The 21,768-nt window shown below is 47.8% G+C and overlaps 1 protein-coding gene across 13 annotated transcripts in view; it reads right to left on the bottom strand.

Moving 5' to 3' along the window:
- The window catches only part of MYO9B (myosin IXB), a 384,903-nt gene that overhangs the window by 264,479 nt on the left and 98,656 nt on the right, over positions 1-21,768 (bottom strand). For all 13 annotated transcript variants that reach the window (XM_086946942.1, XM_086946951.1, XM_086946943.1 and 10 more), the window contains exon 2: positions 2,407-3,300. In XM_086946942.1, coding sequence (XP_086803068.1) covers positions 2,407-3,243 — 837 coding nt within the window. In that variant the 5' untranslated portion in view covers positions 3,244-3,300. The remainder of the gene's footprint in view (positions 1-2,406; positions 3,301-21,768) is intronic.

Below are 21,768 nucleotides of genomic sequence, written 5' to 3'. Positions count from 1 at the left end.
CACACCTTCCTTACCTACGAGCTCGAGTCGCCTTTTCATGCATAACAGACTGGTGATGATTGTTCCGCATCAACACAGATACCAACAGTAAAGAGCCTTCCATGTGCAGTGCCCACTATACCGGAGCACGTGGCATCACTGCATGAATTCCAGAGCATTCGTCTGCTGCCAAGGTGCCGTTTTATATCCAGTGGATGGCGGAGGCGGACCCATGCACTCCGCGGCGAATGACAGACTCCATACACAAAGTGCGAAGTGCAGAGGAGCTGCAGTGTGACAGCCCCGGAGCTGTGCCGCTGATACACTACATGAATTTGATCTACCGCAGCCGGCTGTACCAAAAGAAGTTGAGAGATGTCGGGGAGGGGGCGGGAGCTGGCAGCGCCGCAGAAGCAGAAGCGTGAAGGAGATTAATAAGCAGACACAGATCGCTGCTCTGCTCGCTAAAATTACTTTAACTATTCTTTCTTTAGGGAAACCATCTTCTAGAAAAAGCGCCGGCACTGGGTGGGGGACGGGGGCTCACGCCTGGAGGTGACGGGACTGTCCTGCGCCCTCTTACTGCCTGCAGCGGGGCGACCGGCAGCACCAGCCCGACAGGTGACAGTGCGGCACGACAAGGCCTGCAGCACGGCAACGGCAGGGGGGAGGAGGAGGGGAACTAGAAGCCAGAGTTAGGAGAGACGCGAGGAGGAGGAGCTAGGGCGGAGAAAGGGGTAGGAACGGGAAGACTGAAAGTGGAGAGGCAGGAAGGCCGCGAAGAGACGAGACAATACATAACAACCAGGCGGTGTGCGGTGAAGGAAGGCAGAAGAAAAACGAGGGACACGAATGAAGAACCTGGTGAGTGGGGTGTGATGTGTGCGCGCTGCCATGCTATGCTGTCTGAGTCAGAAGCGCACGCGCCCAACGTTATCAATCCTTACTTGTAGGGGGGGTGGCGGGGGGGCGGGGTCTTGGTGCGCTTGTGTGTGTGCGCACGTGTGTGTATGCAACGGCGGGGGTGGGTTCTCTGTATGTATGGGTGCGTGCGTGCATGGGCGCTCGTGTGTGTGTGTCTCTATGTATGCGTGTGTGGTGTTGGAGCTTCCGGGGGGGGGGGCGTGTGTGTATGCAGTGTGTGTGTGTATGCGACGGCGGGGATAGGTTTTCTGAATGTATGGGTGCGTGCGTGCATGGGCGCTTGTGTGTGTGTCTCTGTGTATGCGCATGCGTGTGTGGTGTTGGAGCTTCCGAGGCAGGAAATGGGCACGGCGCCGTGCGCGCCCTCGAGGAGGAATCTGAGACAGCAGAGGCACGTGCCCGAACGCTGTCTCAGATTTCCCCGAAAGCGCTAACAATAGGTCCTTCGCTGACGCTCGACCTAAAAATGAGTGTTCGTCTGAAGATCATAAGATTGCCACTTTTTATTCATTAATGTATTGACCACAAGAACTGGAGAAGTATGCTCTCTGGAACCGCAAGGCCAAGCCTGCTCAGTGAATGGCAGACTGGGGACCAGAGGACTTGCAGGCCGTGCACAAAAAAATATTAAGCAAGGACCATCTTTGCGTTGCAAGGAGGACTGTGCATTACTCAGATGCTGATTCACTGCTGCCCTGGCGAACTGACTAACAGTGGGGCTGCTGACAGCAGAGGTCACCTGAGAGGCAGTAGAGCCCTAGCAGAGGGTCTGCCATGAGCAAGAAGGGGAGCAGAGGTCACCGGAGAGGCAGCAGAGCCCTAGCAGAGGGTTTGCTGTGAGCAAGAAGGAGAGCAGAGGTCACCTGAGAGGAGGGAGCCAGTGGAGCCCTAGAAGAGGGTCAACTGAGAGGAAGAAGGGAAGCAGTGGAAGATGAGCAGCAGTCACCCGAGAAGAGGGCGCCAGAGGAGCCCTAGCAGAGGCTCCACTGAGAGCAAGAAGGGGAGATGAGCAGAGGTCACCCAAGAAGTCTCCACCCTGAGAATAAGGAGGGAGCCAAGAGAGAATAGAAGAAGGTCTACAGGGGGTGGGCAGGCAAACTCAGTAGATGGTCTGCTAAGAGGAGGAAGGCAGCAAGAAGTGTCTTGCCAGGAGATCTGCTGGCAGCAGGAAGGGAGGAGCCTATGAGGTCTATATGAAGTCTCCTACGAGCAGGGTGAAAACCAGGGGAGACTAGCAGAAGGTTACAGTCAGCCTCAAGAAAGCCAGGAGTGACTTAGGAAAGGTCTGCTGAGAGCAGAAAGGGAAGCCAATGATGACTTAGCAGAGAGTCTGCAAGATTAGGTGGGACACTGGACAGACACAGCAGGAACTTTATGCCTAGAGATAAAATGCTTCTAGAAGGGTTGTGGACCAAAACCGTTCACCAAACTGCTTATGCGTAAGCATGTTTAAACTATTACTAATGATCAATGTACATACATGATGCCAAACGGTCAATTTACCTCTAGGACTGGTCCTGCACCCAGAATGGTCCGCTCTACTCCGCTGGCGTAGCCCTTCTGGCTGAGCGCTGTGAGGCAATGGATCAAGAAGTTGGTGCTTTGCGTCTTGCCAGACCCACTCTCACCGGAGATGACAATGCACTGGTTGATGTGTTTCTTGAGCATGGTGTGGTACGCTACATCTGCAATGGCAAAGATGTGTGGCTCCAGCTTCCCCAGCTGGTGGTTGTCATACAGCTTGACATACTTAGGGTTGTAGATGGGCAGGAACTTGAAGGGATTGATGGCTATGAGGATGCTGCCAGCATATGTGTAAATTTTGTGCTTTTCAAAGCGGGTCTTTAGGTTTTCCAAAATGCTAGTCTCTGTGAGCTGGGGAAGGTTGCACAAATCATCATAGTCCTCCTGGCGCCGAGGTAGGAAGCCTCTTTCAACCAACTGACGGGCTTCCTTTTCCTTGGAAACCTGCCCCGTATAGACATATTTGATGGAGCCATCTAAGTTTCTCTCCTGTAATAGGAAGTAATAGCCATCAGTCTGCAGGTGCTGCTCCCGGGCCCGGCGAGGCCAAAGCAGCACCCTCTGCACCGGAGAGTCGTTGGCATCCAGCACCCACTCCTCGCCCCCAGACTCCTTCACCTCAGCCAGGAGGTAGCATCTGGTAATGTCCAGACTCAGGCGTTCGATCACGTCCTTGATCACTTCCGAGGCAGTGGACTCCTTTGTAGCAACGACGACACAACAGCCATGGCTTTCTGACGAGAGCTGGGGGTAAATATAAAGATGATAGCACGCCTTCCCTTCGGATCCACTGTCGCCGACATCTTTTAAACTCATCCTGAACCTGGCCCCGGCTCAGCATAACGTACAGGGTCAGCGGACCACAGTCAACACCTGAAAAGAGAAAGAAGGCTCTCATTAACTAGGCCATGCAGACGTTGCACATGCTCGTACTCTCAGGAGAAAACAAGGACTGCAAAAATAGCCGAACGATGATAGCACAGATCGCCAAGGATACGCTGCACAACAATAATCAATAACAAGCAGAAGACGTACAGACAAGGCCATAAACTAACTACTACTACCTGCTGAGAATTTGAGTGGTCAGCTGAATTAAGGCTACTCTTCACATCGACATCCGGAATATGCATTGATTCAGCGGATAGATTAACTCAACAAACCCTTCGGTAGCAGGCTCAAGGGAGCCTGGTTTCCAGGAATTTACATTTGATACATGGAAGGATGAAATGCAGGCGGGGGCGAGTGAAAGTAACTGCTAGAAGATACAACACACTCATCTGACGACATCAGCATTACAGTACAGAGTAATGTCCACATTTACAGCAACTTAAGGAAATCTCATCCGTGTTTTTAACTTCATCAGCACAGACTTTGGCAGGATAGTCAGGACTGAAAGCAAAGTCACCCAAAAGGTGGTTTACTTTTCAGCTTTTCTCGTTTTTTAAAAATTAATATCAACATTGAAAACATGCTGCTTCCCGTTTCTTTTAATATTTAAAATCATAAAAACGGAAAACAGAGATCCTTAACAGCAATAAACTAGTCTCGGAATTCTTCATCGCCAGGAAATAACTATGAATCCAGTTTTAGGTTTTTCATTTTTAAACATCACAGAGAAACGTGAGCCTGGCTAGTTCAACTGAAGGAAAAATAAGACTACAAGTCCCTCAAAGTTTTATTAAATGTGAGCATTCAAATAGATACTTACTGCACTCAGCCACTGGCGTTTAGCGGTAATGCCACCATACACGAAATACCCCACTGGACAGAAATCTAAAGCCTACTATCAACACAAGTGATGCTAAGCAGTTTCTTGCCTTGCATAACGGGAAAAAAGGTAGCTTCTTTAATTGTTGGCGATCTCCCCCTACGATCTTCGGGGTACCTCTTTTTTGGGCACCCAGGGAGGAGTATTACTATGACATTTAAAGATCTTTCTAGAAAGCTTTATTTACTAGTAAGGGACAGCGGAGTGACAAGAAAGCCAATCAAAGCCATGCACTTGGCAGGCTCTAACCTCATATTATTTTTTTGGTACTATCCACAAGAGATCATCCGCAAACAGACAGCATCTGTAACCAAGACTTAAAAAGTGCGATAGTTACAGAGAAAGATACAAATTAAAAAAATAATAATAAAGAAAACAAAAACACACACTTCGGAACCGATGGCCGCCACCTCCTCAGCGTCCTCTTCCTTTCTCCAGATTGGCCGGCAGCAGGAAGCACCATGCACAGAGGCTCTCCCCTGAGCCAAACACAGCGCTGTAATGCAGGGTTGTGATTGGTCTGAGCGCCATGGATCGGCGCTCAGACTGGAATAGGATGTCTTCGCATGTTCCTCACCAGGCTGTGTAATGCAGTCTGGGAGGAACATGCAAAGTGCTCCTTGAACTGTTTGTAGGCACAAGAGGGCCGGCCAAACAGTTCATGCGCACTTAGGGAGTGCACACTACTCCTCCGCTGCTCTGGCCCGCCCCGTCCTGCCCCACACGGACTGCATGCAATGGGAAAAAGACAATGATAACAATAGTTATTGTTATTTTATTTTTCCTTAGGGGAGGAGCCATCACTGCTCGCTGCATGATGACGGTCGCGTTAGTGAGTCCTTTTTTTTGCCAAAACTAGACAGTACTGCCAAAAAGCATAAAATGTTAAACGCATTGGCAAAGCCGGTAGGTCCCAAAGGCAAGACCAGTTGGCTTTGTTAATGCTGGTTTCACTTGCAATGTAAACGTGGTCACCCTTCATAGAGGATCTCACCATTTCCATCTACAGAACTGGAACCATTATCATTCAGGCCACCGACCCGCACCTCACCACTTTTGAATGCCACTTCCCCACACTTCTCTCCTCGCTAACTCAACTGAGCCATCAATCCCTTTCTCCCCTATCCCCCACCACCCTCACTAATATCGTGGAACCGATCCAATCTGCCTGCCCTGAAGACCCTCTCCTCAACTCATGGGCTTCCACCATCACTCACGACAACCACTCCACCCCTATTCTTACTCTCCGTCACCAAACACCCACCATTTTCACATCTACTATCCCCACCAGGAGCAACATACCCACAACTAACAATCCCCTCAAGGCCAATCTTAACAACTTGGTTTCTAACCGCAGCCCTCCTGCGACTGAAACCCCCTATAGACACTCCGCTCTGGACCCCTGAGAATCTGAACCCTCCCCCACAACCTTCCCCTACCACCTACACAGACCCTGTTCCTAGGACCCTTACTTCCCCCTGGTCGAACGTCATTTCCAATCCAGTGGTCTCTCTCCACCCCTTCTACAACTAGTTCAAGTTCAAGAATTTGTATAACGCGCTACTCACACAGAGGGTCTCGGCACTTGGGGAGGGGGTTCATTATTTTTCGAAAAGCCAGGTTTTAAGTTCTTTTCTGAAGGAGATGTGGTTCTGTGTTAGGCGGAGGTGAGTGGGGAGTGAGTTCCAGGACTTGGCCGCTAGGTAGGAGAAGGATCTGCCTCCCATAGTGGACCTTTGGATACGCGGGATTGCGGCGAGGCCTTGATTGGAGGATATTCGTTGGCGGTTGGGTGTATAGAAGGATAGACGAGTGTTGAGGCATTCGGGTCCTAGATTGTAGAGGGCCTTGTGTGCGTGGGTGAGGAGACGGAATGTTATTCTTTTGTTGACGGGAAGCCAGTGGAGGTCTTTCAGGTGGCCGGTAATGCGATCATGGCGAGGGATGTCCAAAATTAGTCTTGCCAATGCGTTTTAGATGCGTTGGAGTTTTTTCTGTAGTTTGGTTGTAATTCCGGCGTAGAGGGTGTTTCCGTAGTATAGTCGACTCGTAACCAGAGCGTGGGTGACAGTCTTTCTTGTCTCGGTGAAGATCCAATGGAAGATTTTTTTGAGCATGCGAAGTACGTTGAAGCAGGAGGATGAGACGGCGTTGACTTGTCTGGTCATCGAGGGGGAGGAGTCTAGGATGAAGCCTAGGTTGCGAGCGTGGTCTGTGGATATGGGTGCGGAGCCCAGGTCCGAAGGCCACCATGAGTTGTCCGAAGCAGAGGGGGATGATCCTAGGATGAGCACTTCCGTTTTGTCTGAGTTAAGTTTTAGGCGGCTGTTTTTCATCCATATGGCTACTTCTTTCATGCCTTCGTGAAGATTGGTTTTGGCGGTGTTGGGGTCATTGGTGAGGGAAAGGATCAGCTGGGTGTCATCGGCGTAGGAGATAATGTTGAGGTTGTGTTGGCGCGCGATGGAGGCGAGTGGACTCATGTATACATTGAAGAGGGTGGGACTAAGTGATGATCCTTGTGGTACACCGCAGATGACTTCGGTGGCCTCCGATTTGAATGGGGGGAGGCGCACTCTCTGTGTTCTTCCGGCGAGGAACGAGATGATCCAGTCCAAGGCCTTACCTTTTATGCCAATGTTGCTGAGGCGTTGTATGAGGGTGCTGTGACAAACAGTGTTGAAGGCGGCGGAGAGGTCGAGTAGAATGAGTGCCACTGTTTCTCCGTTGTCCAGTAGTGTTCGGATGTTGTCTGTTGCTGCAATGAGGACGGTTTCGGTGCTGTGTTTGGCTCGAAAGCCGGACTGTGATGGATCGAGGGAGTTGTTGGATTCCAGGAAGGTGGCGAGTTGGCTATTGACGGCTTTTTCAATGACTTTGGCCGGGAATGGGAGGAGGGATATAGGGTGGTAGTTTTTAAGTTCCGAGGGGTCTGTTGTGGGTTTCTTCAGGAGGGCGCTGACTTCGGCATGTTTCCAACTTTCTGGGAAGGTAGGAGAGTTGAAGGAGCAGTTGATGATGTCAAGGTGATGGGGTGCGATGATGGAGTCTGCTTTTTTGTAGATGTGGTGGGGACATGGGTCGGTTGGCGAGCCAGAGTGGATGGAATTCATTAGGCAGATGGTGTCTTCAGTGGTGATTGGGTTCCAGGCGTTAAGGTGGTTGGGGGGGCGGTTTAGGTTCTGAGGGCGGTGGATAGGATTGTTCGTTGGAATTGTTTACGAAGCTGTTATGTATGTCGGCAATTTTGTTGTAGAAGAAGGAGGATAATGAGTTGCAGAGGTCTTGGGAGGGAGTGATGTCGTTTGAGGCTGCGGTGGGGTTGGTGAATTCCTTGACGATGTTGAATAGTTCCTTGTTGTTATGGGCGTTGTTGTCGAGTCGATCCTTGAATGCTGATTTCTTGGTGGATCGGATCAGTTGGTGGTGTTTTCGGGTGGCTGACTTGAAGGTGGTCATGTTGTCAGAGGTTGGGTTCTTTTTCTCCATGTTTTCTCGAGAGTACGGCAAAGCTTTTTAGATTTCTTGAGGTCATTGTTGAACCAGGGGGCCTTTTTGTTGTTTTGTTTGGTGTGATTGTTTTTCAAGGGTGCTAGTTCGTCAGCGCTGTGAGTGATCCATTGTTTGAATTTGATGGCAGCTTGGTTTGGGTCCGATGAGAGGGCGGGTGGGTTCTGGTTGAGTGATGTGAGGAGTTGGTCGGTGGTGATTTTGTTCCATTTTCTCCGGGGGATAGGTAGTGGGGGGGTTATGGGTCGAGGTTGTTTTGTAGCTGAAGTGAACACAACAGTGGTCCGTCCAGAGGAGAGCTGTGGTGTGATCGAAGGAGATGTGTTTGCTGGAGATGAAGATTGGGTCAAGCGTATATGTCCGGCTATATGGGTGGGGGTGTCAACAAGTTGTTTGAGGCCGAGATTGGTCAGGTTGTCCAGAAGGGTGGTGGTGTTGTTGTCGTTTTTCTTTTCCAGGTGGAAGTTGAGGTCTCCTAGTAGAATGTAGTTCTCGGAGGCGAGGGCATGTGGACTGATGAAGTCAGTGATGTCTTCGCTGAATTGTTTACGGGTTCCTGGTGGTCTGTAGATGAGGGTGCCTCTAAGTGTGGTTATGGGGTCGGTGTGGATCTGGAAGTGGAGGTGTTCGGCGGTTGTAAGGTTATCGTCGGAGCTGGTCGTGATTTTGATGGTGTTCTTGTGGACGATAGCGATGCCTCCTACTGTTTGGGCGGTGCGGTCTTTTCGGATGATCTTGTAATTGTCAGGGATGGCCATGGCTATGTCGGGTGTTGATGATGCGTTCATCCATGTTTCAGTGAGGAAGGCGACATCCGGTGATGTAGTGTCGAGTAGATCCCAGAGTTCAGTGGCGTGTCTGTGGACCGAGCGGGTGTTCAGCAGGATGCACTTCAGGTGGTTAGTCGGAGTTGTGTTTGGGGATAGTGGATGTGGTATGGGTCTTATCGCTGGTAAATTTGCAGGAGCGACAGGCGAAGGGGCCGTGGGTACGTCCCGGGGCAGCTACGTAGCATAGTGGTGTGTGTCTGGGGTTAAGGGCGAGGAGAGTTGCGGCGTCATATGTGAGGCGAGTGGGCAGGGTATGGCGGGGACCAGGGGGTCTGGCGCTGGGCGCGGTCCAGGCGCGGACGGGCTTACCTTTGGCGCGCCTTTGGCGCGCATGGGGCGCGACCGCTGCGTGTGAACGCTGCACGGAGAGACATCTGTCATATGTGGGTAGTGGAAGGGGAGGGGCGAGGGAGGGTCAGCTGGGAGGCGTGATCTAGGTGGAGGGGCGGGCTGGAAGGCACAAACAAACAAGATGGCAGCAAAACAAACGAGGACGAGGTTGGGGTGGGCAGAGGCGCAGGAGTAGATAAGGCCAGGCGCTACAGTATGCAGTAGCACACTTTGATTGGCCCGACGTGGGCTGAGCAGGAAACTGAGGTAAAGACGGCAAGAACAGCTCAAGACACTCAATGTAGTGCGAGCGCAACTTTCTAATTAATAGTCACAATGCAGTGCGAGCACAATTCAAATATTACAACAGCAATGCAGTGCGAGCGTAACTCTCCTAATGATACAAACACTATACAGTGCGAGCGCAGTTCAAAAGATCTTAGCAGATGATCAGTAACACAGATGGCGCTACGATACCACTGGCTGGAGGCAGGGAGCTGGGGGAGCGGCCGCTGCTGACGCTGTCACACCCCCCCATACACAACCCGCCTCGAACTCTATCCTCTTGGACACGACCCGGAACTCCGATGGCCTTTCTTTAGTTTCTCTTCCTCCTCACCTGGACACTAGTCCCACTTCTCCACCGCTGAATTCCTTGAATGGTAACTTTACAAATCCGGCTACCTGCGTCCAACCTCTCCTAATCCCAAAGATCTCACAGACGCTCCCCTCCCTACCCCTGATAAACGGAACCCTCCCTCACAAGCTTCCCCTACCACCTACACTGTCCCTGTTCCCCCCCGACCCTTACTTCCCCCCTGTCTAACGTAATTTCCAATCCAGTTGTCTCTTTCCCCCCTTCTACCACTACATACTCCCCTTCCGCTGTCGTACTCCCACATTCACAACCTGCCTCCACCACCTCTCTCTGACAACGCCCGGAACTCTGACGTCCGTCCCAGAAACTCTCTCCCTCCTCACTTGGACACCAGTCCCATTTCTCTTCCACCGAATTCCTCGAATAGCAACATTACATTACAGACTCCCGGCATACAAACTCCCCCCCCCCCCCTTTCCTAATCCCAGGGACCCCATCCAACCCCTGACCCCTGCTCAATCTCCCCCCATAGAATCAAGTCATCCTTGACCCCTGCCTAATACCTTAAACTTTCTCAGCTCAATAGCACAGCAACTGAATAGAATGGAGCAGAAAACTAACTCCCTTGCTGCTGATTTCCTTTACTTACAACAAGACCTGCTTAACAGGGGCAAGCCACTGTGCTCCCTGCCCCTGAGGTGTTGTGTTCCTACTACACTCAATACATCTCACATGGCCCCACAGAACACCCCTCGACCGTCCAGCCCATCATCGAGCTAGGCTCTCAGTCCCAAAAGGATAGCCAACCCGTTTCGGGACCGAAACCGGATGAGCTCTACGACTCTCACCTCGCTTTGTACCAGAAGTCAGCCTCTTTCCACATCCCTGTTATTATCGGCACTAACAGAATCGCGAATACTGCCCACTCGCCTAGACCCCTGCTCAATACACCTCTATCCACCTAACGCCCCCATCAGCGAGGCTCCCCGTCCTCTCTTGCATGCTCCCAAACTGCAGATCAGCAGTACAACATGCTACTGACATTGCTGAAGCTCTTCTAGCTGAAGAAATTGACATCGCCTTCCTCACAGAATCCTTGCTCAATGCCCACTCTACCCCCATTCTTGACATTTTCACCCCTCCAGGGTACAACATCATCAGACAAGACAGGCCAGTCAAAACTGGGAGGGGACTAGCCATCATTCAGAGATGGAATACAGATTACCAAACTCAAACCTACAGAATACCTATTGTTTGAATACCTAGGCGTCGAACTCACTACCAAGGGCACCCCACCCATCAATTCACACCATCTACCATCCTCCTGGAGAGTGTACCCTTTTCCCAGAAGAAATAACAGACCTAATAACACGATTCTCCTTGACAGACACTAAAGATGTTTTCTTGGGTGACCTCAATATCCACTGGAATGACCCAGAAGAACCCACTGTCCTGAGCCTTTCCAACCTTCTGGAAATTTATAACCTTAAGCAACTCTGCAATAATCCAACTCACATCAAAGGTGCTACACTAGATGCGATCATAACCAACAACGATCTGATCTCCCTGAGAGAGATTTCTCCCATTGACTGGTCCGACCACCACCTCGTTATGTTCAAGATTGACACACTTGCCAGCCTCCAACCTATTTGTGCTGTCAAACCGAAACTCTTGACCAGAAACATCAAAGAAATACCCTTATCAAACTTGAAGCCAAGATTCATCCCCCATCTCCAACTCCATCCCTCATCATGGACAGCTGATGACCTCACTTCACACTTTAACTCAAGAATGACAGAGGTTTTAGACCAAATAGCTCCTCTCAAACTCAAAAAACTGAGGAGAACCAAATCAAAACCCTGGTTTAACGTGGAGCTGAATGATGAACGGCATCAACTCAGACAAACGGAAAGGTCTTGGAGACAAACCCCCTTGTGTCCTTGCACCTAACACATCTTAGATCTGCTCGGCGGTCGTACAAAAAACACATCTTCAATGAAAAGGCATCTTTTTTCCGCAACCAACTCGATCTGGCGCAAAAACAGACAGAGAACTCTTCAACATTGTTAAAAGCCAAAGTAACTGCACTCCTTCTCAAGAAATCGAAGCCACCAATGAGCGATGTGAAGAAATTGCCACCCTCTTCACTAATAAAGTCTCTAAAATTGATCAATCCTTCATACAAACTGCTAACCCTCCTTAACAGGTCCCCCTTCAACCTCCCTTGACCTCTCGGAAAGAGCTGTTAACAAGGGCAATCAGACCTACCCTCCAGCTAAAAAACAATGCGCATTGGTTCGACTTGGAGCTAATGTCGGTAGCGAGGTCTTCAATATAATTTCTAATCTAAAACCTTCCTCCCACATTATGGACCCCCTCCCTTCCACAATTATAAAAGAACTCAACCACATCATCTCCCCTTTCTGGACAAAATCATCAACACCTCTCTCACCTCAGGCTGTGTCCCAGACTCCCTCCAACTAGGACAAATCACACCCATTCTTAAGAAACCTGGGGCTGACCCTAATGATCTTAACAACCTCAGACCTATCTCTACCCTCCCATTCCTTGCAAAAACATTGGAGAAATGTGTTCTCCTCCAACTCAATAAACACACTGATGAGTTCAAATTCCTTGACGCCTTTCAATCTGGTTTCAGAAAAGGCTGTAGCACAGAAACAGCTATGCTCAATGTCTCAGACGACATTCACAAGGCCCTAGACAAAGGTGATGCCTGTCTTATTTATCCTTATTGACATTTCTGCGGCATTCGACACAGAAAACCATCCAGCCCTTCTGGAGACCCTGTCGAAACGTTCTGGCATAAATGGCACAGTACTAAAATGGTTCACCTCCTTCCTTCAACACCGCTCACAACAAATCAAAATTAATTCCGGTCTCTCAAAGCCTACGAAAGCCACACTTGGGGTCCCGCAAGGCTCGATCCTCTCCCCGTCCCTCTTCAATCTCTTCATGGAGCCCCTCACAATGGTATTGAAAAAAGCTGGAGTGAATTACCACCTTAATGCGGACGACACCCAAATCTATTTCAGGATTAAGTCCCCCAGCGACATCCAACTCCTCAATACCACCCTAACTGAGATCCACTCATGGTTCTACACTAACCACTTAAACTTCACCTCAGACAAAACTGAACTAATCCTTTTCTCCCCAAAAAGTAACCATCATCCAATTCAAGAGTGGCTCTAGAATCTGGTTGCCCTAAACTGCCCCCTTACCCTATCCGACTCAGTTGTCTCTAGGCGTCACCCTTGACAAGAACTTATCAATGGAGACCCACATCAAAAACTCTGCAAAATTTGCTTTTTTCTCTCTAAAACACCTCAAGAAATTGAAACCTTTTCTGCCCCACGATGACCTCAAGACAGTAGTCCAATCCCTAGTTCTCTCTAAAATCGACTATGGGAACGCCATCCTTACAGGGACTCCAAAAGCTCACCTAGCCCCTCTAAGGGCAGAGATGAACATGTCCGCTCGACTCGTATCTGGAGTTGAAAGATTTGAACACATCACTCCAGCTCTCAACTGCCTCAATTGGCTTCCCATGGAAGGGAGATGTATCTATAAACTGGCCTGCATCACACACAAAACCCTTCACTCTCCTGCCCCCAACTACCTGAATAACAAACTGAAAAGAGCAGGTCAATCCAGATCGCTGAGAAGCTCCAACTCACGCCTTCTTATTCCTCCAAAATGAAAAAGAAAACCACCCAATACCGATCGTTTTCTGGCGACGCTCCCAGGATATGGAACGCTCTCCCTGGAGTCCTCAGATGCAACCCCTCCTTCTCCTGTTTCAAAAAGGACCTCAAACTCCATCAAATACTTTCATGACCAACATCAACCTACCTAGACTACTATATCAGAGTTGGATCCGCTCTACCCGGACATTCAAGGATAGTGGATGACCAGACTAAGTCATTCTCACCTTTTTCTTTTCATTGCTCTCTCCCCCTCCGCTGCACTGCATATTTATCTCCCTTGCTGTATTTTGTCCTTTAGTTTGCTTCCTCACTGCCGGCCTACTATGTAATGTAATGTCCTTCTGTTGTTTACTGTTGTGTATGTAAAGCGCTCTGATACCAACGGGTTAAGCTAGCGCTAAATAAACTTAAAATAACAAAGAAAAAAACATCAAAGTTTACAAGGAAAAACTTTGCTCACCCTTACTTGATACCCAACAGCATTTTTGTGTGCAAGCCCCAGGAGGGGAATACCTCATATCACCGAGCTCAGGGTCAAGGCAGACATTCCTGGTCCAGGAAGGGCTTTCCTGGGCGCATCCAAACACATGTGCCTGGAATACTTGTGCAAAGGGTTTTACAAACAAAGGCTGCTTGTACTACAGCAGGAAGCCCAGTACCAGGCGGTACCATTTACACGCAGAGGGGGGAGGCTGGAAAGGGTCTGGTTCTTTTCATGACATCACCCTAGAGGCGGGAACTTCTCTTTTTTGGGTAAATGTCCGCTTCCTTTTCCACCACTGGGGTTTCTGGTTGAAAAGAGGTAGTGTGTTCTCCCTACAGCAGGCTAGGACCCCACGCACCTAATCTCTTACGCAGCTGCACGGGTCAGATTTGGGGTAACAGGCCTCTCAACGTGACACAAAAATACTCTTTTTCAGATCCTTGGCATTATCCAGCTCCTTCGCTATCGCTCCGCTGCACTCGGCCCCCCAGGCCCGCCTGTGACCGCTTCCGCATGTTCGCTTCCTGTCACGACCCCTCCTAGCAGCATGTGCCCACTTTTGAAAACACAAAGCCATTAATTAGTTTCTGCAACCGTTTCACCCCACCCCTCTGCCCAGGGCGCTCAGTTATATTAATGGTAGCAAAAGTCACATAAAAATCTATGTTTGGACTCCCCGGACACCAGTACACACACGTTCTTTAGCGGGAGGGTCAGAGGTCATGCTGTTTAATTTTAAGATTCGAATGGAGCAAGTCATGTGCCACCCATCATGTGCCGGAAGGAAGGAATTCTCGAGCGACACACTCTTACCATGGCTACCACTAGGCTGTGACCCTGGGGCCAAGTCACAACAAGAGTCTTGTGTGTTTGTCTCCAAAAGCCACATCACGAGCCGAGCTATCAAAATATGTAAATCAGGCAATAAACGTCATGAAAAATATGATAAACACTTTGAAGAGGAAAAATATTTTTCAGCATTTCTCAGTGTCTTATTACATCACTGAATTGAGTTACATTTTTTGAAAGTAATATTTTTAAAAGAGGATACATTCCCTAACGACGTTGCCATAAGTTACTCAAAATGTGCCAGTTTGACATGTTCTCACTTTTTATCACTTATATTGTTATCAAATGTGAAGCATATTTTATATTAACCATCTACAAGTGAAGCTTCCTCTCGTGCCCAGCCTCATCCATGGCGACCAGAGTGGGTTAATTCCGGGTACGTCATATCCTGTATCATCAGAACATTGCCCCTATGTGGCTGACCCTGGAAAAGGCTTTTGATTCAGTGCGGTGGGACTTGCTCCACGCGGTTATGATTAAGACGGGGCTGGTAGCAGGCCAGATCACAGTGGGCGATTGTTACCAACTGGGGGCACTTATCCCACGAGACAACTTGATGACACAATGCGAGTTACCCCCTGGCCAGTTCTTGACCTATCATGCTGTAGTCCAGACGTTTGGATACCTGTGCTGGTCTTTAGGAGCCGGTGTCGCTGGGCTCTGCGCCCCACCTGGTTTAGTAGCTCTATATAGCGCAGTTGGGGATAACCATGAGGCCACCGGGGAGGACTCAGGATAAGGGGGGGCACTACTGGGTAGAGACCTCCTAGACCCGGACTGGGGTACAATTGTGGCAAGCCACAAGCATATTTCTAGAAATACTAGATTCAAGTATGTCCAATTTAATTATGTACATATGACCTACTTGACCACCCCATAGATTGCAGGATATGCGCGGAGGAGAGCCGAGGGTTTGCCCCAGGTGCATGGCACCGGAGGCAGATTTTGGGAAAATGACATGGAGGTGCCCGGGGCTGTGAGTATTCTTGGACACTGTCACTGCCACACTCAACCGGGTGTTGGACCGTGCATTCCCCTACAAGGCTGATGTATGTCTCTTGGGATTATTTCCCAGACCTGAGGCACGCAAGGTTGGTATCCGATTTGTGGATCTGGCTTAGTGTTAGCTAGAAGACGGATAGCAATGAGGTGGCGGCTGGGGTAGGCCCGACAGTTCAGATGTGGGAGAAAGATGTTGGCTTGTAGGCCAGAGCGGAGGAGCAACACTGATCAGGGAGGACGTGCGGGGATATGACGACGCCCACTGGTGGGCCTCTTAGTGGAAGTGCTTGAGGCCTAGGGACGGGCGGGGCAGTGGCCTCATGGCCATCTGGGCAACCAGTAGACACCTTTGACTGAGATGTAGACATTGGCGCCCATGGGGGATATGCATGGGGCACCCTGATGTATTATGCACAGACCTAGAGTGAGGAGAAGTGCTTGTTCTCCACTCTCCCTGGGGATGCCTCTCCCAGGTGACCACTTTGAAAGTTTTCTTGATTGTTCAGACAGATGGGTTGCCTTGAAGACCTCCCTCCTCTTCCCCCATCACAATGGAATATATATCCTGGGACCCACGGAGATGTAAGATCTACCGTGGGTCAATGCATGTTTCTCAAGAGTTCTGACCCTCGGGACGGTTTTGTTTTTACCTTTATCAGAGTTCATATTGTTTATACTTTTTATTTTTACAATATGGCGTTGCTGGGTTTAGTTCTCCAAAACAAACAAGATGATGGACGGAATGTTGCACAATGGCAAAACATTCACCCCCAGTCACAGATCTGGGTTTAATATATCGTTATTTTGTTCACCAAGTCACCCCAGTTCAGACATGGCCATATGCAAATAAGTCTTAACCCATTAGGACTGTGCCTCATGGGAACAGTCCAGCCCGAACTGCCAAGCCATGTCTTCCCTGGACCGGAATCAAGCATCCTAGGACCGGTTTCTGGCTATCAGCCGTCTTCAGCCAGGATAGCTTGACTCCAGTGGCGTAGTGAGCACAGGACCAACGTCTGGGCATACCCTGTCCACATAGGGTGAACAGCAAAACAAACAAGATGATGGATGTAATGTTGCACAATGGCAAAACATTCCCCCCCCAGTCACAGATCTGGGTTTAATCCATCGTTATTTTGCTCACCAAGCCACCCCAGTTCAGAAATGGCCATATGCAAATCAGTCTTGACCCTGTGCCTCATGGGAACAGTCCAGCCCGAACTGCCAAGCCATGTCTTCCCTGGACCGGAATCAAGCATCCTAGGACCGGTTTCTGGCTATCAGCCGTCTTCAGCCAGGATAGCTTGACTCCAGTGGCTTAGTGAGCACGGGACCCACGTCTGGGCATACCATTCCCACATAGGGTGAACAGCAAAACAAACAAGATGATGGACGGAATGTTGCACAATGGCAAAACATTCACCCCCAGTCACAGATCTGGGTTTAATCCATCGTTATTTTGCTCACCAAGCCACCCCAGTTCAGTCATGGCCATATGCAAATCAGTCTTGACCCTGTGCCTCCAGCTCCCAATAGGAAGCACATATATGGAGCAGTACATATTAATGGATAGGAGAATAGATACAAATATTCGTTGCCAAACCGAATATCCGAAAACCGAATATCCAGAGGAAAGGATACATATGGTCACCCTGGACCCGAGATGTACTGAAAGACAAAGTTATTTGATTGATGTTTGCACCAGAGTGTGATTAATGTTTTCTCAGGCACAGTATTGTGTCTCTGTGCATCATATTATTATCCACTTGATTGGCACAACAGCGGAATGTAAAATGGATGCATAAATATGTGTACAGTGTACAAAATCCTGCTCTTATGTACATTTGTCTCATTATTATCAAATGCCAATAAAAATACAATACAATTATGTTTTTTTTAAACCATCTACAAGTGAGGTTTTTGTGAAGCGCAGCTCTTTTGATAAAAGACTTCAATGTGTTCTCAAATTGGATAGTTAACCAAAGTGGCACCATGTGAAGTGATGCGTTGGGATATAGAGCACACAATTTGGCCAAGTGGAGAAGCTGAGATTGGAGTCCAGACCTGCATATTGTAGAATTCAGAGACTGCAGGGTTACATCCTTCTCCGATCTGTTCAACATCAACGTCAGGGCCTTGTGCTCAGATATTCAATTCATGATATTGGGCTAGTGCTAGTATACGGAACTCCATTAATACATGTATCATGCCTCATCTACATCTGACACTATGTACCCGAATAGTCATGAGCTTTTCTGCTTTGAATGTTTCCACAGATACTGAAAATCCAACGCAGTGACAGACAGCGCCTGTCTGACGTCAGCTGCAAGAGTGGAATCTGGGGGGGGCTCCGAGGCCTTTTGGTTTCTTTGCTAATTATCCAACTGCGGCCAGTGAGCTGCTGAGCCCCTCCTGAAATAAGGAGCGCCGGAAGTACCATGAACATAACTTAGCATCTCCGGCCTTCCCTTACTGCTGGCTCCCCTGGCTTGACAGGCAGATGCTAGGAGAGGGAACACGTCACTGACAGCAATGACATAATGAACAAAACAGAGGCCATGAAGCTCCCAGAGTGCTTTTCAAGTCACAGCCCTTCAGGAAGGCCTGGGTGTCGTGAGCGTGGCTTCAAACAGACGGCCTGCCACCGTTTAAAACAGTTTTCATATAGACATCTGGGGGATATTGGCCACTGCGTCCCCCACACCAAAGTCTAGATATAGATAGACAGATACACAATACATATACGCAAACACCTCCCGGTTTCTAGGGCCAATATTTGCATCTGGGATAGACTATCTTTTGAAATACAAACCTGGAACAGCAAACGAATGAAGAAGTAACTTTAGAATTATTTGCGTTGCCTAAAATATTATCCAACAAACGGATCATTAGCATGTTCAATAAGCATGCTGCTCATTTTACACACATTTGTAACTTCTCTTCCAGAAAAGCACAACAAGCAGAGGCCCGTTTTCCCTAAAAAGGGTGGCAGCCCTAGAGGAGTGCTGGGAAGTCCCCAGCACCACCCACCAGGGTGTAACATAAGGGGGTTCACGGCCGGCGGAGGGTGCAGGCTTCAGCACCGTTGCCAATTGTGCCTTATACAGGGCGGTGTAAAACGCTTCACAAGCAAATACCTGAACATGACCTAGAGAGGCCTGACCCCAACCTAATCCAACATGAACTGACCTGACCCAGGCAAACCCCACTTAGCCCAGCTCAACCAGATATGAACTAACCCGACCCAGTTTAACCCAACACAACCAGACATAATATAATCTAATCTAATGTAATACAACACAGCCAGACATAATTTAACCCAACACAACCAGACATAAACTAATCTAATGCAATCCAACAAAGCCAGACATGGCATAACCCAACACGGCCAGACATAATCTAATCAAATGTGACAGGAAATCTCAGCCGGTCAGCTTGGTAGATCGATTTGGTGTTTACAAGACTCTTTAAAACGCCTGGATGCTAAAGAAATCTGGAGCTCCAATCCATTGCAGCAGGCACTTAAAATTCCCATCAAAAGAAACGTCTGCTACTGGTCTTTACATTCGGACAGGACCCAACTGGTACAATGTAATCATGCCTGATCAATCGTATCAGGGTTTAAGCCCGGGATTGTGCCGCCCCATATGTCATGCACCTATTGAGTGATGTGGAAAAAAAGATTTTTGGCCCTCAGAATGGGTGAATGGCCGTTCCTGTGTCACTTGCCAAGTTGGCGCCGCCCAAATACCAACATAAAGTGCAGCAAGTAAACAATCGAGCACGTGGTATGTCTTTGCCCTACACTCCTTGACAATCGGAAGTTTTTGCTAAAGAGCGAACGGAACAAACTTGGCATCCACACTTGTCGACAAGCCATCCTGGCATCTATGAATCCGTACAATTCACTGCTTAATATCCAGTTCAACAAGTTTGTCACAAGAACAGTAAAAAGACTTATAAACAGCGAGAGCTAGTAAGCTAACAACTGTTACCCATAACAGGGAGAAATAAGCCTGATATTGTTTTGTCGATTAACTCACCTCACCGTACCACTTAACAGCAGTGGAATCTGGCATTTTGCATATTGTTTACTTACTGTTCTCTGTCTTGTATGACCTTGGAACTTTTAAATTATTGCATGTAGGGACTTTACTTTACAGGAATATTGGATGAGGAAAATGCGCACCCCCCAAACTAGCTGACAAGTGGCTCACAAGCCTGATGTACGCGGATGACGTCATACTTATGAGCCACACAAAAGTGGGCCTGCAGCGCTTAATGAAAAGGACCTATACCTATTCTAAAGAGAACAGAATGGTTATAAACGAGACCAAAACAAAGATTATGGTAATAGCCAAAAACGTTAAGCTGAAATATAAAAGCCAATGGTTCATGGATAAAATCGAACTTGAACAAGTAGAGGCCTATAAATACCTGGGCGTATTATTTGACTCAAGGGGTAACTACCAGTTACATAAAAGTGATGCTCAAAGAAAAGCGAACTCACTAGCGGCTGCATTTAGAACTGTGCAGAAATCGCTTCCCTCTTTGTCGTATGGACCTCTCCTGAGCATTGTCGGTGCAAAACTCCTACCCACCATCGCTTATGGTAGCGAAGCCCTAATGGGTAAAGACAGTGATATTTTGAACAAAATGATAACCAAAATATACTGAGTGTTATTTCACCTCCCAGTGAATGCTTCCCCGGCGCAAGTAAGGTTGGAGTTTGGTTTAACCAATCAACAATACGCAAGGCAAGGCCATTTTATTAAAGTTTGGAATCAAATAAAAAGCGACCAACAAAATGAGATATCGCTGCTCTTATGGAGGGAAATAAAGAGGGATATTACCTCCTCTGCAGCTCTATATCTTAGAGATTCAATTAACGAGTTTGGGGTTACGACTATATGGGAAACTAATATAACAAAGACATCATTCAAGAAAATCATTAACAAAACCGCAGCACACTTATCCATAGTAAAGGATAAAGCTACCCTTACAAAGAGGAAACACGCTTGGATGGTGCTAAATGGTTACAATAAGCAGGAGATACAACAATATCTAATAACTCAGTGGACGCAAAAAAACAAGCAGGTCCTCCTCAATGAGAGATTCGGATCCATGCCAGGGCTTTGCCATCTTCCCCCATGGGAATTTCAAGTAACCCAAACGAAATGCAGACTATGCAATAGGGGTGAGGAAGACATTCAACATCTTTTGTGTATTTGCCCTGAACTCCTCCAAGAGAGAAAATCATTGCTAAAAGCTCATTTTAACTCACGCGGCATACGGTCATGTAGGCAGGCCGTGATGAAATGTATGATCTCAAATGATATCATTTTAAACTCCGCCTTTGTAAAGTTCCTACTGCTAGCCAAAAAGAAACTCGGAGACGTAGCTATTACAAATACTTAATGGGTTGTAAAGACTATGTAATGTCATTTTATATTATTTTAAACTGGAATTTAACTTTAAATTCTTCTTTTAGTTTAAAATGTTGTAAGATTTTAAATAATCATCATAATAAACTACCTTGTACCTTGACTTTACCTGACAAATGGAATTGCACTATTACCGGTTTAGCTATCAGCTTGTAATAATGACTAAAGTCTTGTGCTGTGGCCTTAGTTGATGCCAAATCAAAACGGACCACCACAGCTCTCAACTGTTTCTTAAAAAGCCCCAATAGTCTAGATGAAGTTTACATTTTAACACCATGAATAAATATAGATGGTTAGGTTTTTTAATTATTTATTGATGAACTTCACATTTTTCTATTGTGCTTGCGACGGCATTAATGTATTAAATGGACGCATTTAGGCGGATTCTAAAAAACATCAAGAGGAAATAATGTAAGCAAAAACGCAGGAGTTAGTGAACACTCGTTTACTGCTCTATGTGTAAATATTTTAGCAATTGTTCGACATATGTCTTTTTTATCATTGAGGCACGCCCACTATTGTAATGATTTTGATTAATCAAACAATAAAGTATTCTTCACCTTAATCATATGTAATCCAGCCAGATATAACTTAACCAAACACAACTAGACAAACTAATCTAATGTAACCCAACACAGCCGGAGAAGACTTAACCCAACACAACACAACCAGACATAATCTAATCTAATGTAATCCAACACAACCAGATGTAATTTAACCCAGCACAACCAGACATAATCTAATGTAATGTAATCCAACACAACCAGACGTAACGAAACCCAACACAACCAGACATAAACT

This window comes from Lissotriton vulgaris, chromosome 12 (assembly GCF_964263255.1).
Source record: "Lissotriton vulgaris chromosome 12, aLisVul1.2, whole genome shotgun sequence".
NCBI classification, from domain to species: Eukaryota; Metazoa; Chordata; class Amphibia; order Caudata; family Salamandridae; genus Lissotriton; species Lissotriton vulgaris.
This window is presented reverse-complemented; position numbering and strand designations above follow the sequence as displayed.